General features: G+C 38.5%; 1 protein-coding gene across 3 annotated transcripts in view; it reads right to left on the bottom strand.

The window, feature by feature from the left end:
- The window catches only part of KIAA0825 (KIAA0825 ortholog), a 442,771-nt gene that overhangs the window by 90,104 nt on the left and 333,930 nt on the right, over window positions 1-18,737 (bottom strand). The window contains exon 21 of one of the 3 annotated variants that reach the window (XM_044948543.2): window positions 7,089-9,912. The exons of the other annotated variants lie outside the window; for them this stretch is intronic. Coding sequence (XP_044804478.2) covers window positions 9,855-9,912 — 58 coding nt within the window. The 3' untranslated portion in view covers window positions 7,089-9,854. Of the gene's footprint in view, window positions 1-7,088; window positions 9,913-18,737 lie in introns of those variants that run through there. 3 annotated transcript variants of the gene reach the window in all.

Raw genomic sequence — 18,737 nt, 5'->3', positions numbered from 1 at the left:
CCCAGCCTTACCCAATTAAGGCAGCACTCTGTTATGTGGAAGACGCGTGGACTTCAACGTATTAGCGTTTTGGGTTCAAGTCTTGGTTTCACCACTTTCTAACTGTATGACCTTGAGCAAGTCATTTCTCTGAGTCTCAATTTTGTTCAGTACAAAAATACTAATATCTAACTCACAGAAAAGGTATGAAGAATATAGGAAATAAGTAAGCAAGTGCCTGATACATATCAGGGAGTAAACTTTAGATACTTCATCCTACATTTATCATACCTACAGTCTATCCTTACTTTATATACACATTTCCATAATGATGATTACACTATAGATGAGGTTTATGTCGGGTACTTAATATTGGAGTGGGTAGCTATTTTCTTCTCCAAGGGATCTTCCCAATCTAGGGATTGAACCTGAGCCTCCTGCATTGCAGGCAGATTTTTTACCGTCTGAGCCACCAGGGAGGCCCCATATTAAATACATCACTCATTAAATGATTAATTCTCTACGAGTGGTATACATACTAAGTATTTACAAACTAAACTAAGTGCTTTGTCATGAAACCCATAGAAGCCAAAACTTACTAGTTGTTCAGAGCTGATTAACATTGGAACTTATCTTTTCAATGAAACATCGGTTCCTTTTCTCCATCACATTTAAGGAAATTGAAGGCTAATAACTAACATTCCCTTAGTTAAGGAATAAAATGCAGAGGAGTGGAGCTACTATGTGCATGACTTAACTTCCAGTTTTTGAATTCCGGAAATGTATTCCAAGATAGTGAGGCAGTGTTGTACAGGATAGCTAATGAAAGTTTCCTCTAGAGAAGTCACAATTATCAAGCCAAAATGAGTCTCATAACTGAAATTACCTTCAAATTTTAATGAATCCCTCAGCAAACACTTGTTCTGGTTGGGTGTACTCAGACTTTGGTTGAGAAATGAGCAGTTTAAAATTGAAGACCTGCTTTAAGCAGAGTTTCTGAGTAGGAGGAATCACAATAAAATATTGAATTCCTACATTTAAATGGGAAGCAAACTCGTACCTACTTTTTTCCTTCTTTCTTTTCATCTTTTGAGGACAGTCTAAATTGCTCAACCAAGGTTGTTTATTGTTTCTAGCTATTTTCATCTTCCCTCAGTTCAGTTCAGTTGCTCATGTCCAACTCTTTGTGACCCCATGGACTGCAGCACCCCAAGCTTCCCTGTCTATCACCAACTCCCGGAGTTTACTCAAACTCGTGTCTATTGAGTCGGTGATGACATCCAACCATCTCATCCTCTGTCATTCCCTTCTCCTCCCTCCATCAATCATTACCAGCATCAGGGTCTTTTCAAATGAGTCAGTTCTTCATATCAAATGGCCAAAGTATTGGAGTTTCAGCTTAAACACCAGTCCTTCCAATGAAGATTGAGGACTGATTTCCTTTAGGATGGACTGGTTGGATCTCCTTGCTGTCCAAGGGACTTTCAAGAGTCTACTCCAGGACCGCAGTTCAAAGGCATCAATTCTTCAACGCTCAGCTTTCTTTATAGTCCAACTCTCACATCTATACATGACCACTGGAAAAACCAAAGCTTTGACTAGATGGACCTTTGCTTGCAAAGTAAGATCTCTGCTTTTTAATATGCTGTCTAGGTTGGTCATAACTTTCCTTCCAAGGAGTAAGCGTCTTTTAATTTCATGGCTGCAGTTACCATCTGCAGTGATTTAGGAGTCCCCAAAAATAAAGTCTCTCATGGTTTCCATTGTTTCCCCATCTATTTACCATGAAGTAAAAAGTGAAAGTGAAAGTGAAGTCGTGTCTGACTCTTTTGGACTCCATTGACTGTAGCCTACCAGGCTCCTCCGTCCATGGGATTTTCCAGGCAAGAGTACTGGAGTGGGTTGCCATTTCCTTCTCCAGGGGATCGTCCCAACCCAGGGGTTGAACCCAGGTCTCCCATATTGTAGGCAGATGCTTTACCATCGGAGCCAATTTGCCATGAAGTGAAGGGACCAGATGCCATGATTTTAGTTTTCTGAATGTTGAGTTTTAAGCCAACTTTTTCACTTTACTCTTTCACTTTCATCAAGAGGCTCTTCAGTTTGTCTTCTCTTTCTGCCATAGGGCTGTGTTATCTGCATATCTGAGGTTATTGATATTTCTCCTGGCAATCTTGATTCCAGCTTGTCCTTCACCCAGCCCAGCATTTCTCATGATGAACTCTGCATATAAGTTAAATAAGCAGCCTTGATGCATTCCTTTCCCGATTTGGAACCAGTCTTTTGTTTCATGTCCAGTTCTAACTGTTGCTTCTTCTTCCAGTTCTAACTGTTACTTATATGCAGCAGTGACTGCTACTGCTGCTAAGTCGCTTCAGTTGTGTCCAACTCTGTGCGACCCCATAGACAGCAGCCCACCAGGCTCCCCCGTCCCTGGGATTCTCCAGGCAAGAAGACTGGAGTGGGTTGTCATTTCCTTCTCCAATGCATGAAAGTGAAAACTGAAAGTGAAGTTGCTTAATCGTGTCCAACCCTCAGCGACCTCGTGGACTGCAGCCTACCAGGCTCCTCCGTCCGTGGGATTTTCCAGGCAAGAGTACTGGAGTCGGGTGCCGTCGCTTTCTCCGGCTTCTTCGCTAGGGATAGTCTAACCTTCTGAGTCAGAGTCAGCATGCAAGGGTTAAACAATCTCTGTGGGCAAAATATCAAGCAGAGGAAATTCAAAACTTCTTAAGACTCATCTGTGACTGAAATAACAACCTATCACATATGGTGGTGAACACACTTTCTACCCTCATGGGTTCATCTTTGAGACTAGAAGAGGTCTTGAGAAGTCATAATTCTTACCACTGGCTTTGAGGAGAAGGGAAGGCAGGGAATATTTTCCTCCTTCTACTTTAAACTCTTATTAAAAGGCTGTTGAGAAGTTCTTACTCAGGAACTTTTCAACTTAACCAGTCCATTAAAAAGGTTTACATGTGACCTCAACTCTGGACAACACAGACTTAAAATCAGTGTTCTGTTTGGGAAACCAAACCTTTAGAGAAACTGAGTGAATAATGCTACAATAATTGTATTTCAGCTCAACATTGAGATTTTCTCATACACACACACACACACACACACAGATCCTGGGAAAAAAATTTCAGGAGCATTTTATTGTTTTGATGGAATATAATAAAATCTATTATGAAGTTATCATAAGATACCCTTTCTCCTTCTGGAAGGAAAAGATACAGCAAAATATCTTTGGTGGCAAAGGGAACAAGAGCTACTCTACACTCTGTGTAGAGAGTGTCTAGCCTTAGAAGTGGGATTCCCAGAGCGACAGTTCCACCCCATGTTGTGAAAGAGGTTAAAAATACATCTCTTGTCACAAGGTATTAGCACTGACAGGCTTAGTACAGCAAACCACGTCTCTTCTCTGCCCTTCTCCCTGGGCTCTCTAATTTGCCACATCTGACTCGGGTTTAGGGAAGCAGGGTTAGGACAGGTGGGATGCATATAGGAAGTCTGCAAGTAAACCTCTGTAAAATTCACTTGAAGATGAAACTGTCCCATAATTATGAAATTATTTTCACACCAATTATCCTCTTTGTCCACAGACTATTCTAGTAGAAGTTTGTTATTATGATCACTCCATTATAACACATACATAGAACAGATTTAAGTGGTCTCATACAATCCCCATTCTTGTTCTGTACGTGAGGTATTAATACTTTTATATCTGAGCAAAACTGAAGTGCAGAGAGGTTAAGTGACTTGTCCATGGTCACACAGTGAACAAATAGGAAAAACCAAGATTCAGACCCAAAATTCTCTAACACCACAGCCCATGCTCCCTACATATGATGTCATGCTGTCTAAACTGGGTGAAGCTGGCTGTAGAATAAAGATGTCACGTGTTCTAACAAGTGGCAGAAATAGTTTGGAAGGAAGGTAGGAGGCATTTGATCATTTTCTCTAGTTCACATTTTCACCACTCATATATCTCTTTATTTTCTTCACCTATTCAATTTCCCTATCTTTACAAGCCCCATTTTCATAACTGAATAAATAAGATTGGTACTTGATGTAAAAAATGGTGGCAAATGTGTGCAGTTTCCTAATTAGCGGATAAAGGGGAAACTCGTGAACACCCCTGACTCAAAAAATCCCCCAAACTTCCCATTCACCTGCCATCAGTTCAGTTCAGTACAGTCACTCAGTCACGTCTGACTCTTTGCGACCCCATGAATCACAGCATGCCAGGCCTCCCTGTGCATCACCAACTCCGGAGTTCAGTCAAACTCATGTCCATCGAGTCAGTGATGCCATCCAGCCATCTCATCCTCTGTCGTCCCCTCCTCCTCCTGCCCCCAATCCCTCCCAGCATCAAGGTCTTTTCCAATGAGTCAACTCTTCGCATCAGGTGGCCAAAGTACTGGAGTTTCAGCTTCAACATCAGTCCTTCCAATGAACATCCAGGACTGATTTTCTTTAGAATGGACTGGTTGGATCTTCTTGCAGTCCAAGGGACTCTCAAGAGTCTTCTCCAACACCACAGTTCAAAAGCATCAATTCTTCAGTGCTCAGCTTTCTTTACAGTCCAACTCTCACATCCATACATGACCACTGGAAAAACCATAGCCTTGACTAGACGGACCTTTGTTGGCAAAGTAATGTCTCTGCTTTTGAATATGCTATCTAGGTTGGTCATAACTTTCCTTCCAAGGAGTAAGTGTCTTTTATTTCATGGCTGAAATCACCATCTGCAGTGATTTTTGGAGCCCCAAAAAATAAAGTCTGACACTGTTTCCACTGTTTCCCCACCTATTTGCCATGAAGTGATGGGACCAGATGCCATAATCTTCGTTTTCTGAATGTTGAGCTTTAAGCCAACTTTTTCACTCTCTTCTTTCAGTTTCATCAAGGCGCTTTTTAGTTCCTCTTCACTTTCTGCCATAAGGATGGTGTCATCTGCATATCTGAGTTTATTGATATTTCTCCCAGCAATCTTGATTCCAGCTTGTGCTTCTTCCAGCCCAGCATTTCTCATGATGTACTCTGCATATAAGTTAAATAGGCAGGGTGACAGTACACAACCTTGATGTACTCCTTTTCCTATTTGGAACCAGTCTGTTGTTCCATGTCCAGTTCTAACTGTTGCTTCCTGACCTGCATACAGGTTTCTCAAGAGGGAGGTCAGGTGGTCTGGTATTCCCATCTCTTTCAGAATTTTCCACAGTTGATTGTGATCCACACAGTCAAAGGCTTTGGCATAGTCAATAAAGCAGAAATAGGTGTTTTTCTGGAACTCTCTTGCTTTTTCCATGATCCAGTGGATGTTGGCAATTTGATCTCTGGTTCCTCTGCCTTTTCTAAAACCAGCTTGAACATCAGGAAGTTCACGGTTCACATATTGTTGAAGCCTGGCTTGGAGAATTTTGAGCATTACTTTACTAGCGTGTGAGATGAGTGCAATTGTGCAGCTGTTTGAGCATTCTTTGGCATTGCCTTTCTTTGGGATTGGAATGAAAACTGACCTTTCCCAGTCCTGTGACCACTACTGAGTTTTCCAAATTTGCTGGCATATTGAGTGCAGCACTTTCACAGCATCATCTTTCAGGATTTGGAATAGCTCAACTGGAATTCCATCACCTCCACTAGCTTTGTTTGTAGTGATGCTTTCTAAGGCCCATTTGACTTCACATTCCAGGATGTCTGGCTCTAGGTAAGTGATCACACCATCGTGATTATCTGGGTCGTGAAGCTCTTTTTTGTACAGTTCTTCTGTGTATTCTTGCCACCTCTTCTTAATATCTTCTGCTTCTGTTAGGTCCATACCATTTCTGTCCTTTATCGAGCCCGTCTTTGCATGAAATGTCCCCTTGGTATCTCTAATTTTCTGGAAGAGATCTCTAGTCTTTCCCATTCTGTTGTTTTCCTCTATTTCTTTGCATTGATCCCTGAGGAAGGCTTTCTTATCTCTTCTTGCTATTCTTTGGAACTCTGCATTCAGATGCTTATATCTTTCCTTTTCTCCTTTGCTTTTTTGCTTTTCTTCTTTTCACAGCTATTTGTAAGGCCTCCCCAGACAGTCCTTTTGCTTTTTTGCATTTCTTTTCCATGGGGATGGTCTTGATCCCTGTCTCCTGTACAATGTCACGAACCTCATTCCATAGTTCATCAGGCACTCTATCTATCAGATCTAGGCCCTTAAATCTATTTCTCACTTCCACTGTATAATCATAAGGGATTTGATTTAGGTCATACCTGAATGGTCTAGTGGTTTTCCCTACTTTCTTCAATTTCAGTCTGAATTTGGCAATAAGGAGTTCATGGTCTGAGCCACAGTCAGCTCCTGGTCTTGTTTTTGCTGACTGTATAGAGCTTCTCCATCTTTGGGTGCAAAGAATATAATCAATCTGATTCCGGTGTTGACCGTCTGGTGATGTCCTTGTGTAGAGTCTTCTCTTGTGTTGTTGGAAGAGGGTGTTTGTTATGACCAGTGCATTCTCTTGGCAAAACTCTATTAGCCTTTGCCCTGCTTCAGTCCGTATTCCAAGGCCAAATTTGCCTATTATTCCAGGTGTTTCTTGACTTCCTACTTTTGCATTCCAGTCCCCTATGATGAAAAGGACATCTTTTTTGGGTGTTAGTTAGTTCTAAAAGGTCTTGTAGGTTTTCATAGAACCATTCAACTTCAGCTTCTTCAGCGTTACTGGTTGGGGCATACATAGGCTTGGATTACCATGATATTGAATGGTTTGCCTTGGAAACAAATAGAGATCATTCTGTTATTTTTGAGATTGTATCCAAGTACTGCATTTCAGACTCTTTTGTTGACCATGATGGCTACTCCATTTTTTTCTAAGGGATTCCTGCCCGCAGTAGTAGATATAATGGTCATCTGAGTTAAATTCACCCATTCCAGTCCATTTTAGTTCACTGATTACTAGAATGTCGACGTTCACTCTTGCCATCTCCTGTTTGACCACTTCCAATTTGCCTTGATTCATGGACCTGACATTCCAGGTTCCTATGCAATATTGCTCTTTACAGCATCGGACCTTGCTTCTATCACCAGTCACATCCACACCTGGGTATTGTTTTTGCTTTGGCTCCATCCTTTCATTCTTTCTGGAGTTATTTCTCCACTGATCTCCAGTAGCATATTGGGCACCTTCCGACCCGGGAGTTCTCCTTTCAGTATCCTATCATTTTGCCTTTTCATAGTGTTCATACTGTTTCACCTGCCATAGTTGCTGAAATTCCTACTCTTAGAGAGTCATTCCTTTGGCCTAAGTGTACTTTGTCTCTAAAAGTTAACCTTGCACTTGACTGTTTATCATGTTATTTACAACTTGCAATCAACCACAGAACATGCAACCTTTGCTTAATAATAAAGTAGCATGAAAGGTTTAAACAAGCCCTTTGTAGCCAGAGAAGAGAACAGGTTCTTTGGAAAAGGAAAACAGAAAGAAGTAAATGCTGGTCAGGGCATGGTGCTCTGTGGAAAGCAATCTTGAAGTATATCAGCCTTTTATTTAGGGTTGCATGGATCTAGGGAGAAAGGAGGCATGTGCAGACTCTTAAATAGGTTTAATTTCAGCTAACATGTCAGGAAGCCTTCCTTGACTCCCCAGGACCAGATTATGAGTACCTGCTTTGAACATTTAAAAAAATCTCTGTGTAAGTTCTTTGAGATCATTCATTCATTTGAGGAGTATTTCTAACACCAGTGTAAAGTTCAAAAGGAAAACTATACAGATTTCAATATCTAAATGGTTGGAATTTTTTAATCACTTTTTATTTGGAGGTTGTGAGTAGCTTGAGTTTAGAGGGGGGGAATCAAACACATGCTTGTATCCCAGAGTTCTGGGGATAAATAGATATTATGTAGTCACCCTCCGCAGAAGGCTATGACCAGTAATGGGGATAATAGAAAGGGGGATCATGAAAACATTTAAGAAGTGTTTTTGAGGTAAGGCAAACTGTCTTAGGAGTTTTTCATTTTCTCTAGGTTACTAATACCATATTTCCTAATCCCACTACTGACTTCAGGAATGTATAGATAGATAGGTTTGAAATGTTCAAAGAGTAGAAGATTTTGAGAAAGGGAAGAAAGCAAAAAGCACAAGAAAAAGAACATGCAAGTGGAAATATAAAATCCATAAATGAATGGATTTTAGTGTACTGCTAAAATGTAAGAGCACTGGGGAAGAAGCAGCTTGACCATGCTTATTTAGAACCAAGAACCCTTTCAAAGGAAAAGTTAAGAAGCAAACCACAAAAGCCTCTACGCAGAAGGTTTTTTGAGAATTTGTCATTCATTGCCTCGTTTGAATTCTAAAATCACCTCTCTCCTAATCAGAGAAATCCTGATATAACCCCCTGCTGGCAAAATTCTGTTGCCATGATCCCATAATGTCATTGGTAATCACTGGGTAAGTCACCATGGCCATCAACAAATGGAAATAGATTTGCCAACTGGAAGGGTTATCAGTCAACAACAGTGCGTAGACCCGAGCCCTTTGGCCTGCTGCGCCTCTGAGCCATGGCATGGACTTGGGCCACTCACACAGTAACTCCCGGCAACTCATCACTTGCTGTAATGCAGAATGTAGTAGAAGTGGGTCTCAAGCCATGGTCTCCATTATTGGCGGGTGGGGAGTTGCTGACTGGCAGAAAGGCTTTGCTGCAACATGGATTTCCCTCTAAGGAGGCCCATGGGTGCGGGCCTGACGGCACTGCTCAGCACGGTGTGCTAATGAACAGCCCTGTTCTCGTTGTTTCTCCCTCTGTTACATAAATCCAGCAGGGGTTACAAAGATGCTCGGAAGACTTGCGTTTTATTTTCTTAAATAAACCTGCAATGTCAATCTTCTGTGAGCCATGGAAATTGCCATTCTCTAGGTCAAAAAAATGGTCGAATATCAGAAGTTTTATATGATTTGACCTAATTGTTAAAATGGTCAGGCAGATTTGGTACTACAATGTAACTATGAGAAGAAAGCAAGAATTCAAATCTGAACACTAAATGTGCCCCTCTTTTTTCCTCAAAAGAAGCCCTACCAGGTTAAAAGAGAATACAAATTCCTTTTGGCTGCAATTAGTATTTGTGGAATATCTGATCACATGGTGCTGTGAAGTGTACACAATACACAGAAGAGACCAACATTACCCTTAAGGAATTTATCATCTGTATGGAGGATTTGGCTAAACATAGATGAAAAATAGTGTTTCCATTTTCTACCTATCAAACAAAAATGACTGTATTGTTAGGTGCAACTAATCTTTCAAAAACTCAACTGGTGCCAGTACCACACATGCCCATAATTATCACTTACTGGCCTTATTTTTTAATGCACATCCACCCCCACCCAACCAAAGCACACACACACCCTTCAACTCTATTAACCTTCTTTCCAGGACTGGCTATGTAATTTGTAGGAATAATGGGAGATCCCTTGTTACAAAATGATAATGAATTTCATGGTGATGCTAAGAGAGTATTAAACTGGGCTCTTCCATCATGGAAACCTGTGGAACCACCCAGGTTGCACACCCGTGAAGCCAAACTTGCTTCTTTCTGTTTCTCATACGTGCCAGGCTTTTTCCCACCCCCAGTTCTTTGGCACTTGGTATTCTCTTTGCTTGGAAAGCTCGTCTCATGGCTAAAGTCTCAAAAAAATGCTTCCTCCTCAGAAGGGCCTTTCTTTACAACTCCTGTCTAAAGAAGCTCCTTCTTCATCATGCTCTGAATATTATTTTGCTTTCTTTCTAATACTTTGCTTTCTTCTTTCCTTGCTTATTTACTTATTGAGTTATTCATGGTCTCGCTTCCCTCCTCTGGGATGTACAGTCCACAGCAGAAGTGATTTTATCTTGTTTCACCGCCTCTTGTTCATGTGGCTCCTCAGATAGTGTTTGGCACATAGTAGGTGTCCCCTAAATAAGTTTTTGATGAATAAATGAGCAAGTTAGGTTACAAAATTCTTCTAGTTTATAAAAACATTTCACTGGTCTTAAGCTCTTTATGCGTCTCCAAAGACACAGCTAACATATACACACACCCAAATGCATGAATGAACCAATGAATGAAATTCAGAGCTTCAGTCCATGTGATACATCAAAAATGGAACACCCATTCAGTTGTGATTACTAAGAGATTTAGCTTTAGAAATCATATTGCATTCTAAAGTTCAACCTGCTTTTAGAGTTAATTCTGCTATGGCTCTCCTAGCTTAAAATTATTATGTAAAACTGTCGAAAAAAATTATGTTAAGTAAAAATGAAGAGTGGGCATATATTAAAATGTTGACAGAAAACATCTCACAAAGTAATTTCTAGGGAAGTATGGCAAGTTTTAATTGCAATTGTGCCTACTGTTGATAATAGAATTATTGACATTATTAAACACGTTATTAGAAAGCTGAATGTAGCTATGTTTTTTCCACAAGGACAGCATTCACTTCAGAGTAGTTAAATAACAAAAAAAAAAACAAATTACAGAAGGTCACAAAAATGAGGACTTTGAGCCCAGAAAGGAATTGTTATCATGCTATCATGAAAGAATCCTTGGTTGAATTAACCTGAAGCTCATGTTAGAATACAAAGCTTCCTATAAGATACTTATTTAATTGTGACTTTTAAATTTAAAAGTCAAAGATAATGGCCCCCTAAGTCTCAATTTTGCTTTTCATGGCCTAGTTGGTTCTGGCTGGAAAGTTGGTACCACATGCAAATCATCTTTTTTAATAGTTTCCAGCTACAACTAGAAATTAACAAAACAACTTATAAGCACTGACTGTTGAAGACTTCTCCACATATCCAACGAGATACTCAATGCAAGTTAAATAGGAGAGCATTTGCAATTTAAAATATAATTTTCCATAATGAAAATGTAAAGCAGTCGTTCTGTTTTATTCAGCATGGCAGGTTAGGAATCCCCGTGAAGCTACATTGAAGCAAAGAGTAGATTAATAATTTAATTTGGTTCAGAACTATGCAATGGGGCACCACAACCTTTTATTCTGTAACCAGCTGCTGACCCTAATATGGATGAACCAATTAGACATCTCTATTTAATTGTTGGGTGACCCATCTAAAACTCACTAGGAATTTTCATTTTAAACAACACTGAAAGAATCCTAGTTATCCCCCTGGTGGAGGTGGTTGATTTGATAGAAGCACACAAAGGAGTCCAGCAAATGGGAGAAAAACTGCAAGATCATTTTAGACTGTGTTCTGTAAAAGAACATCTTAATATAATGAGCCTTTTTTCAGTCTCCCTTGGCGGAGCATCAGCCCTCTCAGATAACCCCACACAAAGCAAATACCATTCGTCTGAAGTTACATTTGCTCCTTGTTATCACAACTTATGCCACTTAATTCATTATTCAACGAATTCACTTTCTTGTTTATTAGATGCAAGGTAGCCGCTTATCCCTAAAGGCCATGTATGCAAAAGACTGCTTGTAATCCTGTCACTTCAAACCTCTCCAGGCTTTTACACTGCTTCAAGAATTAGGAGGAAAGAAGCAAACAATTTAGATTTATTCCTGATGATATTAAATCTGTACATGATGAAAGAAATAAGAAAGAAATGTGAGCCTGTAGTTTGTTGATTTGGAGAGTGCCTTCAGACATTATCTTCACACGTAAAAGTTAGTACAGTCACTCATTTCTCATAATAAACACCTAGAATTAATTTTGCTACATGAAAGGGGAAGAAATTAATTAAACCCACTTTTTTTTGGGTATAGGCTACCTGCAAAGAAAAAAAAAAAGCAATAGGTTTCATCAACTGCTTTTCAAAGATGCAGGCCAGCTCAGCCATTCATGTTCTTAAAACAGGTACTAACATACTTTAAAATCTAATATCTGATCTGTCAAAGCTTTGGGGTACCTTTCTTTAAGTATCTTTAATGTTGAATTAAAAAGTGCATTGAAGATGTTTTCTTCAATATGGGTAATTCAAGATTCTTTTTATTAGTAACAAGATGTGATAAATATATTCTGCATAATATGAGATGCTATAACTATCTGAACTCTTCACATAATGTAATATAAGGGCCAGAGATATTTGAAGTTGATTTGGTAATCTTATGCCATTAAAATTATTAAAATGGAAATGAATTACTGAATTAAACAACTTTCACTGCACTCTTAGCGCAATTAATATTGTATAAAATTATCTGCTTAATTATACACAGTATGTTTACATAAAACATCCAGGAAAAAGCTACAAATCAGGGGCTGAGTGCAAAATATTTTAAGCTGTGTGCTGAAGTCTTCTAAATATGGAACTCTAAGAGGTTTTTTAGTATTGGTGCCTGATGTAACTGTAGACAGTTCTAAATTTTGTACTTTAGTTATTTAAATGCTAAGTAACCCTAATCTTATTTTTTAAATTCTTATAAATATATATGATTTATAAAATGTAAGTAGATTGAATATATTTTAAATCTCTGTGCATTATTCACAAAATTAAGAGGCATTATTTTCTTCAATTAATTTACATTATGAGCTAACTGTTTGAGATTCAACATGAGTTCACCAACAAAAGCCACAGAGAACATTTCAATGCAGCGTAGTATATACAGATATGTCTAGGACAAAAGACTCGACATCCCCAGAAAATAGGAACCATTTATAGGGAATCTCATTTTGTGAGTAGAGTTGTGACTAATAAAACAACATGTACAGAATTACCTGCAACTATTCTAAGTAAGGAAAGACGTTTGAAAATTCACATATCCAAGAACTGTGGATATTGTTGTAATTATTGCCATTCTTCCAAAACATCAGTCATAGTAATCCAGGGATGAGCAAATTGATTCACCTGAATAATTAACCTTACCACAGCATAACTATCTTAGGTGCAGATTAATGTTTTCTATTCAGCTTAAGACATAAACCTACCAGAGAAATCACACTCATTAAATACACTGCAAAAATCAATTGTTTCCAGCCACTCCAAGGAATTAATATCACTGAGTAAGTTGTGCAGTATATTTAAAAGCTCATGTTCATCTGAGCCGCTTAAACAGAAACAGCGAAATAGAGCGAAATGAAATTAACAAAGAGTGCTAATAAAATACAACTTTTCTGTTGATATCTTAGATATATAACTTTATTCATTATTGTACAACTTTTTGGTTTTTTACATGTGGGAGATTTAAAAAGTCTCCCAGTGATTTTTATAGTGCAACCGTATGCTAGATAAAGATATTTAAGCTGTCAGTATAAACTGCTTCTGTTTTCATTTTGCATTTAATTTCAATGCCAGACTCAAGGCATAAATTTTTCATCACCTGCAATGCTATGAATAAAAGATTAAAAAAAGAACTGAGAAGAAATTCTAACACATGCAGTGCATGCAGCACATTGTGCAGACACAGTATTCATAACTAGATGTTTAATTTCCATCTTTTTTTTTTTTTTTTACGTCAGGAACATTATTATTTGAGTTAATACATCATGGAGCTAATTTCCAGTATTTCAGATGTGCAGAATTTAAGTTTACCTACTTTGGGCCAAATAGGCCATTCATTCCACTTGAAATCTGAAGTATACACCCTAAGATTTACATGCTACTTTGTTAGCACTGCAGGATTCTATTACTCTCGTATTTCTCGAAAGGGAATATTTCAACATCACATATTTTTGTTTTATTCCATGAAATAGCATGTACATTAACCTTGCCTGAAAGTTCAAAGAACTAAGAATTACAGAAACGGTCCCACCTAATATCAGTTCCTCATTAAGGCTTGCCTCATGTTCTCTGCCGAAAGATATAATCAATCCCAAGAGGCAAAGTTATGAGCTCAGTGTCGAGGCATTTTTTATTTAGTACTTAGGACTGTTTTCTGTAGCACAATGCATCTTCATTGTCACTTTATTAGCCTCCAAAGGACACACACACTCGAACAATTTCTAATCCTTGCCAGTAGACTCTCAGCAAGCAAGAGATGCACAAGGACCCTTCCTCACCTCATCAGGAGGGTCTTGGCTTTATTAGTCTCCTCATCTGGAAACCTCACTTTCTTGGGGGCAGTCATGAGCCTGTTAAGGACTCAGGCCTGCCAGGGACAGCAAGAGTTAATCCCTTGGATGTTAGTGACATCTAATAAAGTCCAGTTTATTGTCTTTGCCTCTAGTTACTCATACTAATTTTTTACGTTATTGAAATTCAATCTACGGAAAGCTTTGGGAAAAAAAATAAGTCAAACCATGTACTGTTACATTATTATCAATGTGGAATCCAATTAGCTCAGTTGACTAGCTGATGGTGCAAATGAGACTTAGATCATTGGTTCAATTCCAGAGTAGCCACTTAGTTTTACTGGGTTTGATAGTCACAGGCGGATACCTCATCTTACTCAGCTGTCTTAAGTACAATTAGTCACTAACCGAATGAGAGAGGAAGAGTCAATCAGGGCAAACAACTAGGCTCTGGAGGGCATCAGTATCATTGTGTGTGATGACTGTACAAAAATTAGTATTTTAATAAAAGGACACTCTACTTTTGGCTTCTTGTTTATGACTGTGAAGCAAGCACTTTATATCTTCAAAACATTTAATGGGCTTTAATTAGCTAGACTTCATAATGTCTCTATGATGGCAAGTTTAATTAAGCTTACTTTACAGATGACAGAACTTAAACTGAGAGGTTGAGTCACTTGTTTTGAGGTCACATACAATATCAGGGGCATTTCTCAGATTAGAATCTCTGTCTCTTGAATCTCATTCCACCACGGGACCCATGAGACTGCTCTGCCTGTATGGAAATAGCCTGGAGTCACAGCAACATGTCACTGTATTATCACATTATTTTTCATTATGCCAGAAGACACAGGCTTACTGAAAAGCCACTGTGAGGCAAGGATTACAGATGTATCTCTTTTAAAACAACATAAATGTATGGAAATTTGGGTTTGTTGAACAGATAAATTAGAGGGTGTCATGTATCACTTAGTTCTATACAATCTCACATTGCTATTAACCACTTTTTTGCAGGCTCTAACTTTCCAACTAAACAGTACAGAGACCAGACCACGTCTGGCATCTCTCTGAATTGCTAGTAGGTATTAATAAATATTTATTCATGACAATAGCATTTGATTGGAGGGGAATAGGAGAATATAAGAGTTCATACCCCCTAGGAGTGGTAAATAGGGAGGGAGAAAAAGGTTCATGGCAGTGGGCAGGGCTGGATTTTTCTTGTTGAGCTTCTATCATTATGGCAATTCTACTTTAATACATTGTAAGTAGAAGCTTTTTAAGAACACCTAACACATGTCCTGGATACCACTCATGAAGAGAATTTACAAAGGTTACATACAAGGAAAATTCTAGCCAAGGTTGGAATGCTTAAACAGCAGGGAGAGAAGGCAGCCCGATGCACGTGTGGAAGGTGGAGACTTCACGGTGTGACCCAACGGAATCCTGTCAGTGGGGAAATGGTGTTGTGAGAAAATCACAGAAGGGAAAAAACTCATGATGGTGGAGGAGGGATAGGATAGTAGACACTTTTCCATTTTATAAAATGATTATTCATGTTTTAAAGTTGTGTATTTTTCTCATGACTGAAGTGATCATAAGCTAAAATGGAGTTAATGGCAAGCTTCAAAAATATGGCAATTTTCTGAGTTAAAGTATGCCTGTAAAAGATTTTCCTCCCCTTGGGTAATTTGACTTGGATTTGATTCTCTTAGTAAAGAATTAAGTCAAGAACTATTGGTGTTGCGTTGTAACATGATGAGCTGTTTTGGAAATAGGTCTTCATACCTATGTGATCCAAGAAGGAAATGGCAGATTCAGCAGCAAACTCAGGGTGTAATGTGCATATTCCCTGGAAATGGGCCAATACAAGCTTTTCATTTCAATACAGTGGTCTTCCCTCCTGTTCATATCCATCACTACATCTCTGGCTATTAGAATCCTTCAAAGAACCACCTTATGAATTCAATGGGCTAGTCTTATCTCTAACCTCTATAGTGGTTAGGAATAATCAAGAATAATCTACACAAGATTATTAGAAAATATAGACTCATTGCTCAACCTTGTTAAAAACTAGAAAAAAATTAAAATTGTTCAGTGCTTATTCTCAGGTGAAATATAGCATTCACTTTCATGCTACACAGATTTACAGTATAATTACATGGTCAATATAGCTCAACTTTCATCTTCTGATTTTTAAAACAATATTAATGAATTAGAGCTTTATACTATTTGAGCTTTGACGATAATTTGCCTTCTTTAATGTATGAGAAAATGTACTAAACCCTTAGTATTTCAGGGATGGTTTCTTCCTACCACATTAAGAGTTTATTAACCTAGGCAGCTTCCAGGTCCATGAACCTCTTGAAAGCATATGCATATATGGGGGGAGTATATGGATATGTTGCAAGTTTTGAGGGGCAGAGAGCTTATCTTAGAATGTGAAAGGAATTCTTATTTCCAAAAAAAGGTATGAATCTCTACTGTACATCTTCAGCTTGTGTTTGATTTAAGAAGTTCATATTTGTATCTTTGTAATAATTACAGATATCTATATGTATTCATATAATTATTGTTCAATGTGGCTGCTTTATGAATTAGCAATACTCAAATAAGTTTGAGATGCTATGTTTGGTTTCTAATAAATGAAAAGAAAGGGATGGCAAAAGGAAATTATGCTAATTATAATATTTCTCTACTAAGCACTGGGAGCGATTAACAGGGGCAGTTAAAGAAGTGCCTTTCCTTGAGATATCTGACATATAAATGAACCCTCTCTCTAAGAGATGTTAGGTGTAGCTCTTCCTAGTAAGTAGTGCGCTAGGCTAGAAATCTTGGGGTCCCTTCAAGGTTTATGCTCTCCTCACTATGTGCTTCTAGGCAATGTAAAATAACTATTTTTATTCACTGTCAATCAAACACATCACTTCAGACACTTGCTATGCTTAGCTAACCTGTCTTTTAAAAAGGAAACCTGTTTTGAACCAAAATATCCTAATCACACACACACAAACAGACACAAGATGAGCGAGAACTGTGTTCCCTTTAGATTTCTGAGTCATCAACTCAGACTTCTCAAAAGCAATTTAATCCTGCCCCAAATCCTTGAATTTTTTTTTTTTTAACTCTCAATTTCCTCAAATACAGAAGGCTAGATTTAAGATTCTTCATCCCTATCCCAGGTTTAGGCAAACAAAACTGCTTGAGAAGGGCCCTGGGAATCTATACTATAAGTGACCCAGGACAGTCATGATCATGCAAATTCAGAAAATCTGGAAGATGTAATATTCTTCGTCCTTTAAGATTTTTGGATTTGGCTAGTTGCTGTACGGTTCTTCTAAAGAGCTTCAACATATTACACAACTCCCTGAAATCAATTTCATCTAGAGGCTGGAAGAATAATTCCCATCAGGAAATTAATCATTGGTGAATATGCAGGAGTTAATTGAAAGTTAATAAAATTGATAAAATTAGTAAAATTTCAATAAAATTGAAAATTTTATTGTCAGAAATGTAGAGGAATGGGAAACATATGTATGATATTCAAAATAACAGCTTTCCTTATCATCCTTTTAAAATCAGTACTGATTTCAAAAGGCATTGATAAGCCTTTTGAAAGGATCAGCATATTTTTTTCAGTCATGCTCTTGGGGATCCAATAATTTAATATGTTCTCTGGACAAGTGGTTCTATTAGGATCTCACAAAAAACCTTTTTAATTCAAAAGGGAAGGGCAAGGTAATGCTGGAAAATTGTAAAAGGTTTATGCTTTTTTTTTTGATTAACAAAATTGAGAGCCAAGACACCTTCTGTTTCTAATAATGTTTCTATTAACTTGGACTTATTTCCCGCCCCCCAACCTTAAAGTGTGGAGTGAAACCTCTATGGAGTCATTTGGCAATATAACAATGCCACTTGGAGAATAGATCTATGACCAAAAACACTGTAAATAATGGACATTTTTGCCTTGGGTATGAGGCGTGAAAGTCACTCAGCTGTGTCCGACTCTTTGAGACCCCATGGACTATACAGTCCATGGTATTCTCCAGGCCAGAATACTGGAGTGGGTAGCCTTTCCCTTCTCCAGGGGATCTTCCCAACCCAGGGATCGAACCCAAGTCTCCCGCATTGCAGGCAGATTCTTCACCAGCTGAGCCACAAGGGAAGCCCTTGTAACAAAATCATAGCATATTTTAAACAATGTAAGCGTATACACGGGAGAAGGAAATGGCAACCTACTCCAGTATTCTTACCTGGAGAATCCCATGGATAGGGGAGCCTGGCGGGCTACACAGTCCATGGGGTTGTAAAGAGTCGGACACGACTGAAGTGACTTAGCACAGCATGCAAGCTTATATATAAAGGAGTAAATATAAATAGAGGGATAAATGCAAAGGTAAGAACACATCTATTGATAAACACCAGAGTTTCCCAATCAACGTAAGCGATTGCAGGTTTAGCAACTAAGCTACAAAACAATTTAAAAATCTGCGAGGTAACCTAATAGTGAGAATATACCCGTCTTAGGTTTCTAAAGGTAATGCCCAGACATAGTGAAGTACTTCTAGATTTTACTTTATACTGGAAATGCTACAGGATGCTATTGCACATCGGAGGGCCACTGCAGCCATTTCAGTGTAATCTCTCACTACTCAGTAGCTCCAGGTGGGCTGGTGTGTAATACGGTGTGTTCATTCCATTATTATTTAAAGTAAAATGCTAAATTGTTAATGTAAATTCAACTGCCCCTTTTTTGTTAAGTAAGCAGA

The sequence above is a fragment of the Bubalus bubalis genome, chromosome 9 (assembly GCF_019923935.1).
Source record: "Bubalus bubalis isolate 160015118507 breed Murrah chromosome 9, NDDB_SH_1, whole genome shotgun sequence".
NCBI classification, from domain to species: domain Eukaryota; kingdom Metazoa; phylum Chordata; class Mammalia; order Artiodactyla; family Bovidae; genus Bubalus; species Bubalus bubalis.
Note: the sequence above shows the minus strand (reverse complement) of the source record. Positions and strands in the feature narration are given on the sequence as shown.